This window comes from Somniosus microcephalus, chromosome 6 (assembly GCF_052327205.1).
Source record: "Somniosus microcephalus isolate GS21.2 chromosome 6, FLI_Smic_1.0, whole genome shotgun sequence".
In the NCBI taxonomy this organism is placed as follows: domain Eukaryota; kingdom Metazoa; phylum Chordata; class Chondrichthyes; order Squaliformes; family Somniosidae; genus Somniosus; species Somniosus microcephalus.
This window is the reverse complement of record NC_140992.1, coordinates 194,659,455-194,674,474: the sequence shown is the minus strand read 5'-3', so window position 1 is coordinate 194,674,474 and position 15,020 is coordinate 194,659,455. Positions and strand designations below refer to the sequence as shown.

The following is a 15,020-nucleotide window of genomic DNA, read 5'->3' as shown; positions in this document are numbered from 1 at the left end:
AGTGGATTGGGAAAATAGATTAAAGGGTAAGACAATACATGATCAGTGGTGTACATTTAAGGAGTTATTTTACAACTTCCAAAAAATATATATTCCACTGAGAAGAAAAGGGTGTAAAAGAAAAGACAGCCATCCGTGGCTAAGTAAAGAAATTAAGGATAGTATTCGACTTAAAACAAGGGCATATAAGGTAGCCAAATCTAGTGGGAGGATAGAGGATTGGGAAAACTTTAAAAGACAGCAAAAATTAACAAAAAGATTGATTAAGAAAGGGAAGATAGATTATGAAAGGAAATTAGCAAAAAATATAAAAACAGATAGTAAGAGTTTTTATAGTTATATAAAAAGAAAAAGGGTGGCTAAAGTAAATGTTGGTCCCTTAGAGGATGAGACTGGGAAATTATTGGTGGGAAATATGGAGATGGCAAAAACACTGAATGAATATTTTACATCAGTCTTTACAGTAGAAGACACTAAGAATATCCCAACACTGGACAAACAGGGGGCTAAAGGGGGGGAGGAGCTAAACACGATCAAAATCACTAAGGAAGTGGTACTCGGTAAAATAATGGGACTCAAGGTGGATAAATCACCTGGACCTGATGGCTTACATCCTAGGGTCTTGAGGGAAGTGGCGGTAGGGATTGTGGATGCATTGGTAATAATTTTCCAAAACTCCCTGGACTCAGCAAAGGTCCCGGCAGACTGGAAAACTGCTAATGTAACACCCTTATTTAAAAAGGGCAGTAGACAGAAGGCTGGAAACTATAGACCGGTTAGCCTAACATCTGTGGTAGGTAAAATTTTGGAGTCCATTATTAAGGAGACAGTAACAGGACATTTGGATAATCATAATTTAATAGGACAAAGTCAGCATGGTTTTATGAAGGGGAAGTCATGTTTGACAAATTTGCTGGAGTTCTTTGAGGAAGTAATGTATAGGGTGGATAAAGGGGAACCAGTGGACGTAGTGTATTTAGACTTCCAAAAGGCATTTGACAAGGTGCCACACAAAAGATTATTGCTTAAGATAAAAAATCATGGGATTGGGGGTAATATTCTGGCATGGATAGAGGATTGGCTATCGAACAGAAGGCAGAGAGTTGGGATAAATGGTTCATTCTCAGACTGGCAATCAGTAACTAGTGGTGTTCCGCAGGGGTCAGTGCTGGGTCCCCAACTCTTTACAATCTATATTAACGATTTGGAGGAGGGGACCGAGTGTAACATATCAAAGTTTGCAGATGATACTAAGATGGGAGGGAAAGTAGTGAGTGAGGAGGACATAAAAAACCTGCAAGGGGACATAGACAGGCTAAGTAAGTGGGCAGAGATTTGACAGATGGAATACAATAATGGAAAGTGTGAGGTTATGCACTTTGGCAGGAAAAATCGTAGAGCAAGTTATCTTAATGGCAAGAAACTGGAAAGTACTGAAATACAAAGGGATCTGGGGGTCCTGGTGCACGAAACTCAAAAGGTTAGTATGCAGGTGCAGCAAGTGATTAAGAAGGCCAATGGAATGTTGGCTTTCATTGCTAGGGGGATAGAATATAAAAATAGGGAGGTATTGCTTCAGTTGTACAAGGTATTGGTGAGACCGCACCTGGAATACTGCACACAGTTTTGGTGTCCATACTTAAGAACGGACATACTTGCTCTCGAGTCAGTACAAAGAAGGTTCACTCGGTTAATCCCGGGGATGAGGGGATGGACATATGAGGAGAGGTTGAGTAGATTGGGACTGTACTCATTGGAGTTCAGAAGAACGAGAGGCGATCTTATTGAAACATATAAGATTGTGAAGGGGTTGGATCGGGTGGATGCGGGGAAGATGTTCCCGATGATGGGTGAAACTAGAACTAGGGGGCATAGTCTTAGAATAAGGGGCTGCTCTTTCAAAACTGAGATGAGGAGGAACTACTTCACTCAGAGGGTGGTAGGTCCATGGAATATGCTGCCCCAAAAAGCTGTAGAAGCTACATCATTACATAAATTTAAAACAGAAATAGACAGTTTCCTAGAAGTAAAGGGAATTAAGGGTTACGGGGAGCGGGCAGGAATTTGGACATGAGTCTAGGTTCGGATTGGTCATGGCCCTGTGGGTAGCGGAGCGGGCCCAGGGGCCGTGTAGCCTGATCCTGCTCCTATTTCGTGTGTCTAATTCTGTTAGATTCAGGAGATGGTTCTGTGATAGTGGATTGGCGGTTAGGATCAGATCAGCCATGATCTTATTGAATGGCGGAGCAGGCTCGAGGGGCCGATTGGCCTACTCCTGCTCCTATTTCTTATGTTCTTATGTTCTTAAACTCCCAGTCATTCTGGGAGTTAGTTGTGATCAGTACTGATGGACCCCGAGTTTGGATCAATACTGACGGACCCTGAGTTGGGATCAATACTTGCGGACCCCTAGTTGTGATCAGTACTGGCGGACCCTAGGTTGTGATCAATACTGACGGACCCTAGATTGTGATCAATACTGACGGACCCCTAGTTGTGATCAATACTGGCAGACCCCTAGTTGGGATTAGCACTGTCCGGTCACCTGACGGATGTTTCTGTCTCGGATAACAGGCATCTGCCATGTCCTGTCTTCTTGTTCCTGAATTCCTTTGTTCTGCCTTCGACAGGGTGACTGCAACTGGAACCCGCACTGCAAGCAAGGTGTTTACTTCCTCAGCTCGGTGACCAATCCCGAAACCTCGACAGACGGGCTGACCTCAGTCGTCTACAGCGTGACCTTTCACCCAGAGACTGGCGAGTTAGCCATGGATTTCAAGTAGTCCCTGTGACCAGCCATAGCGTGCTGAAGAATGAGTGATGGTGCCGAGTATCTTTGAGTGTTGTCAGTAATTGGAGAGGCGGGCTGCACTAAATGCCACAGGGCTCCCAGTAAAACTGTAATAGGTCTGAAACTAGACTCAGATATTACTCTTGGGAATCTTTCGGACCCTCGCCAAGCTTTGAAATGAAGAACTGTTTCTTCCTGATTCTTTTGAAATTGAAGGAAGAATAAGCTGAAGTGGTTTGTTCAATCAATACGGCTGAACTCCAGGGCCATGCAGTGTAGACAGTGACTGGGGCAAGAGGGGAGAGTCCAGTATAAGCCTGTTTGGCTCAATAGTAGCATCCTCATCTGAGACAAAGTTGTGGGTTCAAGCTCCAGTCTAGAAGTGGAGCAGAAAATCTAGGATGACACGCCAGGTGCATAATTGAAAGTGCCGTCTTTGGGATGAGGCATTAAACTGAGGCACCATCTGCTTGCTCAAGTGGATGTAAAAGATCCCGTGACGGTATTGAAAGGAGATGGGGAGTTCTACCAGTATCCTGGATGACATTCATTCCTCAACCAACACCACCAGAACAGATTAACGTGGCATTCATCTAATCGCTGTTTGTGGGATCTTGCTGTGTGTGAGTTGGCTGCTGCGTTTGCCTAAATAACAACATTTCAAAACTAACCTATTGACCCTGAAAGGTACTGTATAAACGCAAGCTTTTTCTTTGAGATGGGGCCTCTGTTTAACATCTCATCTCAATGGAGCACTTCTTCAGTACTGGACTGTCAATCTTCATTGCGTAAAGTCGGCAGTGGGACTTGATTCAAATGTCATTGATGTTTCAAATTATACAAGATTTGTTTTATTTTAAAAGGAGACTCATTAAAGCATTGTTCAAGCCCTGCCCCCTTCCCCGGATTTATATAATTTTAGAAATCTCCATGTTTTGCCGATTCAGATTGACCCCTATAGCTGAGAGAGTTTAGAGCCGAGGTCCATTCCCCCTGCCCCGTGTTGTGTGTTTGCACAGAGCTGTAGATCAATCTACAGAATTTTACTTGTTGAATCTATGAAGTCTGAGTAATTCTGTTTCATTTCACCTGTCTCTCAGTACTGCACTGCTATCTGTCAGCCTAGCTCAGTGGCTCTGAGTCCAGGTTGAGGGTTCAAACCCCACTCCATGTATTGGAGCAAATCATGTAGGCTGACAATCGGCGCAGTACTGAGGGAGTGCTGCATTGCTGGGGGGTTTGTTAAACCGATACAGACCGCCCGCCCCCCCTCCAAACAGCTGTTGGTGAGATCTTGCCCCTGTGCGAATGGCTGCCACGTTTAGCTTTGTGGCAACAGTAACTGTAATTCTAAAAGCCTGTATGCGAAGTGCTCCTGTAAGATACGATAAGCCATTATATTTTATACTAGCTGGGGAGCCCGGCGTTGCCGGGGCTGTTTTGGGGCAGGCGGTTTAAATCGAGTGCCAGGCTTTGGGGCCCTGCCTGTGTCCCTTTGTGAATCTGGTGCTGGGCAACATTTTAAATCGAGTGGCAGGCTTTAGAGCCCTGTGTGTGTCCCTGTATGTCTACCTTTTAAAAGGTTGAAAAATGAAAGTGAAACTACTTATGGCTTTGGGGCCCTGTCTGTGTCCCTTTTGTGAATCTGGGGCTGGGCAACATTTTAAATCGAGTGGGAGGCTTAGGGCCCTGTCTGTGTCCCTGTATGTCTACCTTTTAAAAGGTAGAAAAATAAAAGTGAAAGTACTTATAAAACGTTTTTGGTAAATCTTATGTTATTTTTAAAAGAGAAACTAACTTTGAAAGTCGTTTTAGCTGGAAGGTGAAGTCATTTGAGCTGGAAACTGGTAGTCAAACAATGGCTGGCAGCTCCCCGAGATGAAAACGAATAGTCCCGCCCACACACACACCGATTGGCCAACCATCAGGGGACCGTACTGTAGGATTGGTCAATCGTGACGGAACAGGATTGGTGGAACCTTGATGTCAGTCAATCAATGCTAGCAGATAATGAGTTTAATTTTGAAGGTTTTTTGCATAAGGCGCGAACAATTTTCGTCCGACCGAAAAGTAAATACGCTTAAAACCGTCTCTGAAGCGTAAGCTTTCTTTGGAGGTAACGCGCGCGTAGGTACGCCCTGTAACTTTCGAGTGCATACCCGTAACACGCACAGGAAATGACAGACAGATAGACAGACAGAATGACAGAAGTACCGCTTTATATATATAGATAGATAAATAAATACAGACTTCCGTACCCTCTTTTTGCTCCCCCTACTGGAGATTTAAAGATATTTGTCTACCAGCATACGCGACTGATGATTGAATCCCAGATTGCTGGGGTGAGGGCTGATCGCTTTATTCACCATGTGTTGTACCGTGCGGCCCTAGTTAAAGGAGGCTGTGCTGGCCCTCCGACTGCCCCATAACAGCGTGATTTGCCTCGTGGCCCTGCACATCATCAAGAACAGGCTGGCTCTTCACAGTATATTCACTGCCGAGTGCAATCCCAGACGGTCTGTGCTAGTAACCATGGTCAGCGTAAACCCAGTGAGTCAATAATAAAAACAGAAAATGCTGGAAATACTCAGCAGGTCAACCAGTTCTGACGAAGGGACATCGACCTGAAACGTTAACTTTGTTTCTCTCTCCACAGATGCTGCCTGACCTGCTGAGTATTTCCAGCATTTTCTGTTTTTATTTCGGATTTCCAGCATCCGCAGTATTTTGCTTTTGTATCCAGTGAGTCACTCTGGCTTTGTGTGATTTATCCTGTATTTGTTTAGCCAGTCTCACTGGAGGTTATTTAATAAATATCAGGAGTTGTGTGGCGTGTGCTCTGTCTAGTTGTGCCTTGCCCGATGATGTGCAGGTGCCATGGAGCTGAATGAGCTGTGGACCCGCTGTTAGAGTGTCGAGAATGCACCGATCACTGACTCGGCTCGCGCTGTCTGTAAACCGCGTGCTGATTAAATAAATCACAGCACCATTTCAAAACTGCTTCCAAAATGAACAGGCTCCGTCTAGTGGTTGATGTGTATAGCACGGCTTCATTCTCCTGCACTGTCCTCCATGATAATGCTGGAGTGTCCCTCGTGTATTAGGAATTATTCTGATTGCTCCTCCAAAGTTTCCGCTTTAAGTGCATTGCCCGGTCTGGTACTGAGCTGTACGTGCTAACAAGGTTAGTCTACTGATCTTAGCTACATGGTCACTACCATTGGCCTCAGCAGGTCTGGGTTAGCGAAGAGACAATTCAGCCCGGTTCCCACTCCTGATGCAGTAACCAGTGCTGGGAGGTACATGTGCGGGTGTCCGGCGAGGGCAGTGTTGGGCTCGGCTGTGATGCCCTGGTGGTTGAAGAAAGTGACTGGGCTTTGGGGTGAAGCACCAGAGGGCGGCAACATCCTTCAGGAAGGAAGAGACGTAAACTGCCCTGCTCAGTCGGTCTGACAAACCACTGTGCACTCTTGTCAGCGTGTAGAGTGCGAGTTTCAGCTGTACTGCCCTCGGTGAGCCTCCCCCACTGATGGTATCTCTCATGGTCTGGCACTTGGCACAGACACCATTGATCTTCTCACTGACCTCCGATTATAAGGGGTGAGAGAACAGATTCTACTTTACTCATAATAGAGAAATGGAGCCGTGGATCTGTGCGGCCTGATTAGTGTGGGGTAAATGTGGGACCCTTTGTGTTTTGGAGAGTGCGTTCGTTGGCCACAAGCTCTTTCGCCATCTGATTGAGATGGTTCCTGGTGACCTGGACCCTCTGTGCTGCAGTCACCAGCCAAGGATCTTGGCCCACGGATGGATTGTGTTGACTGTGTCGGTGTGAGGGTCGCTCTTTCTCCCCGCGGGAGTGGCACCAGTTCAGGAAGCTGAAAGCCCCGTGCGCTATGTTTGCTCCACCCGTGGGCACCTCCCACAGCCCGCACGGAGCATAGATTAGACGGCCGGTGGGAAGTCTTTCACAAATGGAGTACGAGTACCAGTATCCTCATACTTAATGTAAGCATTTGCTGAAATTTAACACAGGTAGTAAGTGCTAGAATGGTCTTTCTCGGAGTTAAAAACTGTCCAACAGCAGACAGGTGACATATGTGGTTCTACAGTTACTGATATGGAGTAATAATTCAAGTGATAAATATTTATTTGTATACAAACACGTGTCAATTTTGGCTGGCTGTAGAGTGGGAAGTTGGGGTGCGTTGCAAAGGGGTATGTAACCCTGAGTCTGGCAGGAAAGCCCCAATGGAGTATACTTGTTTTCCCAAACACTCATGATTCAGCTTTTACCTCATTTAGGTAACTGATGAGAAGTATTTCAGATCCAGCTGGTGAGGAAAGGTGCTTTGTATATTCCAGAGGTCCAAGGCTGCTGTTCTGAATGGAGGTGACGAGCGAGTGTGTTGTTTCTAAATGACGTGTGTGTCTGAGGGAGGAATACTCGCCCAACATTGCCGTCCTCCCCCCAGCAAATGGAAAATAATCAAACTCTTGGTATTGCAGTGAAAGACCTCATTGTGGAACAAGTCATGCTAACTTTAGTGCAAGCAGCTCAGCGAACTGCCTCCTTCCACAATAAACCCTCCCCCCCCCCACTGTAAGCTCTCCAACCCCCCCCCCCCCCCCACACACACAGCAAACCACTCCCTTCTGAACACTGCAACCTCTCAATCGGGTAATCCCTTCAGAACTCTGCCGTCATTCCCTCTCCCTGGAATACAAACCTCGTGTTACCTACTGAGTTCATTGCTAACGAAGAGCAGAAACCTTTGATCAAGCTGTGCCTCTTCCTCCAAACGCCCCTTCCCATAGTTTGGCCCTCTGATCTCTTCCTATACTGGCTATGAAAATGTGACGGGCAATCTGCTCCCCGGGCCCTCCGATAGATCTAAAGTAATTGGTAGATGGATTAGAGGGGAGCATCAGTGGGGAACTTCTCTTCCCTTCGCCCACCTCCCGTATGGGCAACGCCCGGTCTCACCCGCAGTGACACGGCTCAGAACAAGAACTCCCCACACAGGAGCCCCAAGTGCCTGCCCCACAGGAGCCTGCCAGCGCTGTGCTCCAGCCACTCTTTCCCTGTACTTCTCCCCCCACCCCCGTACCGCCAGTTTGGTTCCCTCGCCGATAGTGAAGAATGGTGCTGGGAAATAAAGGACTCCCGACGCCCAGAGTCGTGGCTAACAATTGTGCTTCTCTTTACTGATAAAACAGGTCGGATACACTTGGAAAAGATCCATGGCGGATTAGAAAAAAAATTATCAAAACAATTTCTCAGATTCTAGTGAAAGCGGTGGAGACAAGGAAAGGTACAAAAAGTTCAGTCCGGACAGAGTAGAAAACAGAGCAAACCGAGTCAGACTCACAGGAGCTGGGCTGTATGGCGAGAGCGCGCAGTGCCTATGTCACTGTTAACCTGGGGTTCAATCCAATCTCGGGAGACAAGGGCGTTTACTCTTCCATTTTCTTCATATAAATTGCATTTGTTTGTGCAAGAGACAGGTCGTCGGTGTTGATATTTGGACAGAGTGAATGTAAAGGGTCGTCACTTTACTCCCCCCCTCCGTGTTCTCTGTTTCTATTGCAACGCTTGTTCATCTCTCAACCTTCAGTTCTGAAGAGGGACCCTATCCGACAATTACCCCGTGTTTCTCTCTCGACGGAGACTGCCTCACCAATTGTGTTTCCAATATTTTCTGTTTTTGTCTCAAATTTTCAGTTTTCTTTTCTTTTAATGTTTCTCAGTACACCCCACATTTGTAGAACTGTTTATTGTAATCACCCTGCTCGAAGCCTAGAAACCCGCCCCTCCACTCCCGCAGTCTGAGCAGTGAGCACATCACACATCGGATGACGCATCATTTGCTGCTTTCTGTAAATTCCGCACTCCCCGGCATCTGGTCCTCTGTAAATTCCACAACAGCAGATGGAGTTGGGATACAGATCAGCCATAATCTCACTGAATGGAGAAACAGGCTCGATGGGCTGAATGGCCTCCTCCTGTTCCTATCACTTTTTTAGCCAGCCCGCAGAAGAACGCTGGAAAATACGATATCTTCATTTTTTTTGCTTAATATACCTTTCGAAGACCCCTTAAACTGCAAGTCCTGCCTCAGGAAAACAGGGCTTCCAACTCCACTCCATGAAGTGAGCCCAGCAGGCTTCACGTGTCATCTACGCACATGTAGGGCACCCACCCATAGTTTGAACTCTTGAGGTCATTGTACTGAGGGAGTGGCTGTGGTTAGCAATAATCATCTTCAAACTGCATGCAGGGCTACAAGTGGCAGAAGTTGTACTTCTGTAAATGTCAGCCATGGCTCAGTTGGTAGCACTCTCGCCTCTGAGTCAGAAGGTTGTGGGATCAAGGCTAGAGACTTGAGCACAAAAATCTAGGCTAACACTCAAGTGTAGTGGTGAGAGAGTGCCACATTGTCAGAGGTGCTGTCTTTCTCATGAGATGTTAAACCGAGGCCCTGTCTCTCAGGTGGACGTAAAAGATCCCAGGGCACTATTTCGAAGAAGAGCAGGGGAGTTATCCCTGGTGTTCTGGCCAATATTTATCCCTCAATCAACATCACTAAAACAGACTATCTGGTCATTATCACATTGCTGTTTGTGGGAGCTTGCTGTGCACAAATTGGCTGCTGTGTTTCCTACACTACAACAATGATTACACTTCAAAAAAAGTACTTCAGTGGCTGTAAAGCGCTTTGGGATGTCCTGAGGTTGTGAAAGGCGCCATATAAATCAAAGTCTTTAAAAAAAATCTGTGACTGTGTAATGCTGACAGACGCTGCTTCATGTCCTACCTCGTCCTGATTTTAGCGCTTCCTCCTACGGTGGATACCAGATTGCAGTACACAGTTTTATAAATCTCTTACACACTCAATGCACCCCAGGTTAATACAACGATCTAAAGTGTCAGAAAACAACATTATACCAAAAGGAAATATTCGTGTAATCTGATGCTGAGACTAAGGGCCAATTACACTAGACTGACCGCATTTGTGCTCTAGAATCGTCAGGTGTGTGTTAGTCCATATATGTGTGTAGAGGTGTGAGGTTATGCATGGGTCAGGTACTCCTGCTAATGAACCTGCTCCATCCAAGGGGTTGCCTACACATGTAGACGTTGCCCTGCTGTTGATGGCAGGGGTAAAGTGTTCAAGATGCCACATATTGAAGTCAGATTTATTTTATGTATGCATGTGGTACAAGCTCCTGTAAAGGATTCCTTTACTGCAAGGACTTGCTCCACTCTGGTCAATTCCAAATTCTCACCAAGTCAGTGCGGCTGTTGTGGGAAGTGGCCTGACATCAGGTTTTATATCTCAAATAAGTGAAACACAAGGCAAGCCTCTCACTAAAAAAATTATCAACAGAGCGGAAAAGGATCTCAATTTCGTCCCCTGCAATCTCCTGCCTGCACCTCACCGCGAGGGACACAGGATCTCACGTGGATCTCATGGGATCTCCTGCCTTCCCCTCACTGTGTGAGGGACACGGGATCTCCTGCCTTCCCCTCACTGTGTGAGGGACACAGGATCTCCTGCCTTCCCCTCGTTGTGTGGGGGACATGGGATATCCTGTCTTCACCTCACTGTGACGAAGATGGAGATAGTCATTCCTGCAGAATGTTGGAACACAAGATGACATGGGAGTTCACACCAACATAAGGCTACTCCTGGGATACCTCAGACAGTCCCGGAATGCTCATAAGAATTAGCTGTAACATAACAGATGTTAAATATTTTATATTCCCTTAATTTTGTATCTCCTTCCATGGAGAGGGAGGCTGGGGGGAACAAATAAGATTGGTATAATGAGCAGGGCTGGCGTGAAACTGGGAGCGAGGGGGCTGGTGGAGGGGAGTGAGATCTGAGCTTTAGGGCGGGTGCCAGTGACATCTGCTCAGTTCAGGATCATTTGAGCTCCAGATAGGTTACGTGGGGGTGGGGAGTGCAAATATGACGAGTAATAATCAACCCATTAAAATTTGGCCCAGCATTCCCCAATGGATTCATGAGTCACCCTGTGCCACGAGGTACTGGACTTCTGCCGCTTGGAGTAGCACATCTTTCCGATATGGCTGCCAAACGATCGAGGATGCAGAAGTAGGTACCAGGAATAGGCCAGAGTTTCAGTTCTGGTATTCAGCTGTATCAGACCCTGGGCTGGAAGCCAGTGTGAGAACTGAAGGGAGGATAGGCACAAACAAACAAGCTTGGGGATGTCACGACCTCAGGTTGAAGTTCTCTCAGGTGGACGTAAAAGATCCCATGAAGAGCAGGGGAGTTCTGGTGTCCTGGCCAACATTTATACCTCAACCAACATCACTAGATTATCTGGACATTATCAACTTGCTGTTTGTGGGAGCTTGCTATGCGCAAACTAATTGCCGCATTTCCTACATTACAACAGTGACAACACTTCAAAAAGTACTTTAATTGGCTGTAAAGCGCATTGGGATGTCCTTGGTATAAATGTAAGTCTTCCTTTTTTGAACACTTTCCACACAGTAGTCCCAGTGTGGGATATCACCAAGGCTAAAAAAATTAGTCAATGAAGAAAGAGGTGAAGCCAGAATAAGTGGCAGCAGGCTTGTGTTTTTAAAGTCTGCAGATTGTCAAAGGAAGGAAAGGTAGAAGAAGGGAGGAGTTCTATCACTATGGAGCCCTGAACCCTACAGAAATGAAGAACATTTAACAGCCGGTGAAGCAGCTGGCACCAAGTCCCAGGGAGCGAGTTTTCCTTCAAGAGGCCAACATGCTAGAAGCTCACCTCAAGCTGTTCCTGGGAACTCAGCGTGCTGGGCAAGCTGCCGAGGTGGCGGAGAGTGACATTTAACAGAGTCGTGTCTGTCCAGCAGGGCTCTGTGTCACACAGAGCTACTTGTGGATAGTGACTGGAAACCACTTCCAGCACTGCATGCAGTTCTCAACAGCAAAGTATGTTTCAGTTAAAGGAGCTGTTCCCAGCCCTGCACAGGTTGATGGCAAGAAGGGCCCGAACTGTAAATACCAAACAGAGGTTTGGTACCTCCCTAGCAAACTGATACCATGCAGCAGGCGAAATTGGTCCCACAATAGTCTGTCATCATCCAGACAAGCACAAGAAACTCTGCTTATGGGGACGGTTGAATGGGATCTGAAGGCAGTAATGGTTCAGGGCAAAGTACAGACCACTGCAGAGGACCCGTCAGGCGGCGCGACAGCACCATCAGCTGGCAGTGAAGTGCTGTGGCAGGAAAACGCCCTCAGGATGGGTGGATTCAAGGGCTACTGGCGCCGTGGATTGGCCGCCCGATACACACTCTGCCCGACACAGACTGCCTGATTTTCACTTCCATTTAATTTTATTTGGAAACGAGAATCGGGAAATTTGGAAACGAGAATAATAACGGGCGGCTGATTCGCCACCCTAACCCACGGTCCGCTGCTGCCCACTCGTTGGAAGGATTGGGAACAGGATCTCATCCTGCGATACAACTGCGAACAGCACGAGCAAGCCGACAAGCTTTGTTTTGTTGAATTGTGTTTCCTAATACCCCCGCTGCGTAAGTCACATTTGCAATCATAGTGGTTCAGTAATGCTCAGTGGTGCCTGGTCACAGAGCAAACCCCACCCCCCGCGCACACTGACTTCCTCAGATGAGGCCGCCGGGTTTGCGGGCGGGCTGCTGATGAATATAATTCTGCAGAGACCTGGTATTGACCACAGGGAACGGAGAGAGAATTGCAGGGAGTTTTGCCCTGGACAATTTCTGTCTCTTCAAGGCCAGTCACAGAATAGCAAAGTACTACCGGGGGAGGAATAAGGAGAAAAAGCAATTTTAGCGTATACACGTCATCGTGCATGTATCATACTTGAGTCACTGACACACCCCTCAGGGGGGGGAGTGCTCACTGACACACCCCTCAGGGGGGGGGGGAGTGCTCACTGACACACCCCTCGGGGGGGGGGGAGTGTTCACTGACACACCCCTCGGGGGGGGGGGAGTGCTCACTGACACACCCCTCGGGGGAGGAGTGTTCACTGACACACCCCTCAGGGGGGGGTCGGAGTGCTCACTGACACACCCCTCAGGGGGGGATCGGAGTGCTCACTGACACACCCCTCGGGGGGGGGGGGTCGAAGTGCTCACTGACACACCCCTCAGGGGGGGGTCGGAGTGCTCACTGACACACCCCTCGGGGGGGGGTCGAAGTGCTCACTGACACACCCCTCGGGGGGGGGGTCGGAGTGCTCACTGACACACCCCTCAGGGGGGGGGTCGGAGTGCTCACTGACACACCCCTCAGGGGGGTCAGAGTGCTCACTGACACACCCCTCAGGGGGGTCGGAGTGCTCACTGACACACCCCTCAGGGGGGGGAGTGCTCACTGACACACCCCTCGGGGGTCGGATCGCTCACTGACACACCCCTCGGGGGGGGGTCGGAGTGCTCACTGACACTCCCCTCAGGGGGGGGGAGTGCTCACTGACACACCCATCGGGGGGGGGGTCGGAGTGTTCACTGACACACCCCTGGGGGGGGGGTCGGAGTGTTCACTGACACACCCCTCGGGGGGGGTCGGAGTGCTCACTGACACACCCCTCAGGGGGGGGGGGAGTGCTCACTGACACACCCCTCGGGGGGGTGGTCGGATCGTTCACTGACACACCCCTCAGGGGGGGTCGGAGTGCTCACTGACACACCCCTCAGGGGGTGGGTCGGAGTGTTCACTGACACACCCCTCAGGAGGGGGGGAGTGCTCACTGACACACTCCTCAGGGGGGCTCGGATCGTTCACTGACACACTCCTCAGGGGGGGTCGGAGTGCTCACTGACACACCCCTCCGGGGGGGGGGGAGTGCTCACTGACACACTCCTCAGGGGGGCTCGGATTGTTCACTGACACACTCCTCAGGGGGGGTCGGAGTGCTCACTGACACACCCCTCCGGGGGGGGGGGGAGTGCTCACTGACACACTCCTCAGGGGGGCTCGGATTGTTCACTGACACACTCCTCAGGGGGGGTCGGAGTGCTCACTGACACACTCCTCAGGGGAGGGGGGAGTGCTCACTGACACACCCCTCGGGGGGGGGGGTGTTCACTGACACACTCCTCGGGGGGGGTCGGATCGTTCACTGACACTCCCCTCAGGGGGGGGTCGGAGTGTTCACTGACGCACCCCTCAGGGGGGGGGGAGTGTTCACTGACACACTCCTCAGGGGGGGGGGGGGGAGTGCTCACTGACACACCCCTCAGGGCGGGGGGGAGTGTTCACTGACACACTCCTCAGGGGGGGTCGGAGTGCTCACTCTATCTGCTGACAATTTGAGGATTTCATTAACAAAAAGCGAAAGACGCATGCAAAAAGTGGCTTTGCAAAAGTTTGCGCTGTCGTGCGCAGACCATCGGCTAAAGTGTAAACACTCAGGGCTGCCAGTGGGAGGTGGTGTTTGGAGTGGAGCTTTGTCCCGTCGCAGTAACCTTGTGTGGGAGCGGCGGGGAACCAGACTGGACCAATTATCACCCCGTCCCTGGTAACCAGACTAAAGGCGGGACTGTTCCCTTCCTCACCTCACCTCTCTTCCCCCGCCACCCCCACCTCCCCAAAACTCTCGTGTCAGAAATGGCACAGCTGGTCACACCTCGGCCGTCTGTACAGAAACCACGACGTGAAGCTAAATGTTCCTTGGGTTTCTGTCGTGAACTGGTCTCAAGTGGGGATTACATTAAACGTGCCAAAACCCAGCGCACTAATGTGTAACGAGATGCCAGCTTTCCCTGTGCCAGACGCACACCTAGATCGCTAGAGAGGGCAGTGGTGCGGGGTGACTGCGATTAGAGCAACAATTGGCAGAAGGGTCCAGACCTGTGTCGCGGCAGCTAATCACATTTGCCTGGCTGCTGTTGTCTTTATACATATATACACACACACCTTCAGAGATGGGACATGCACTAACACAATGTCAGGAATGGGACACACACAAACACTGAAGGTGTCATTGCCACGTAGCCATGCTCATTGAAAGGCAAAAATAGATGACAGATTCATTGAAAGTTATACAAAGGATTATGCAAAAAAAAACATCAAACACTCATTCACGGACTGGTCACAAACTAAGTTGTGCTAGGCATTTAGAAAAGAGAGAAAACACCTCAAGAATGGCACTAGTCCAAGGCAGTGAGGAATATCTATGTCGTTTCGCTCTCCACTGTTCTGGGAGTCCA

At 48.9% G+C, this 15,020-nt stretch overlaps 1 protein-coding gene across 1 annotated transcript in view; it reads left to right on the top strand.

Annotated features, from left to right (window-relative positions):
• prmt7 (protein arginine methyltransferase 7) overlaps positions 1-3,684 on the top strand; it is an 85,501-nt gene extending 81,817 nt beyond the window's left edge. Inside the window, exon 17 of the mRNA XM_085991146.1 lies at positions 2,631-3,684. Coding sequence (XP_085847272.1) covers positions 2,631-2,783 — 153 coding nt within the window. The 3' untranslated portion in view covers positions 2,784-3,684. The remainder of the gene's footprint in view (positions 1-2,630) is intronic.
• The last annotated feature ends 11,336 nt before the right edge of the window (positions 3,685-15,020 follow it).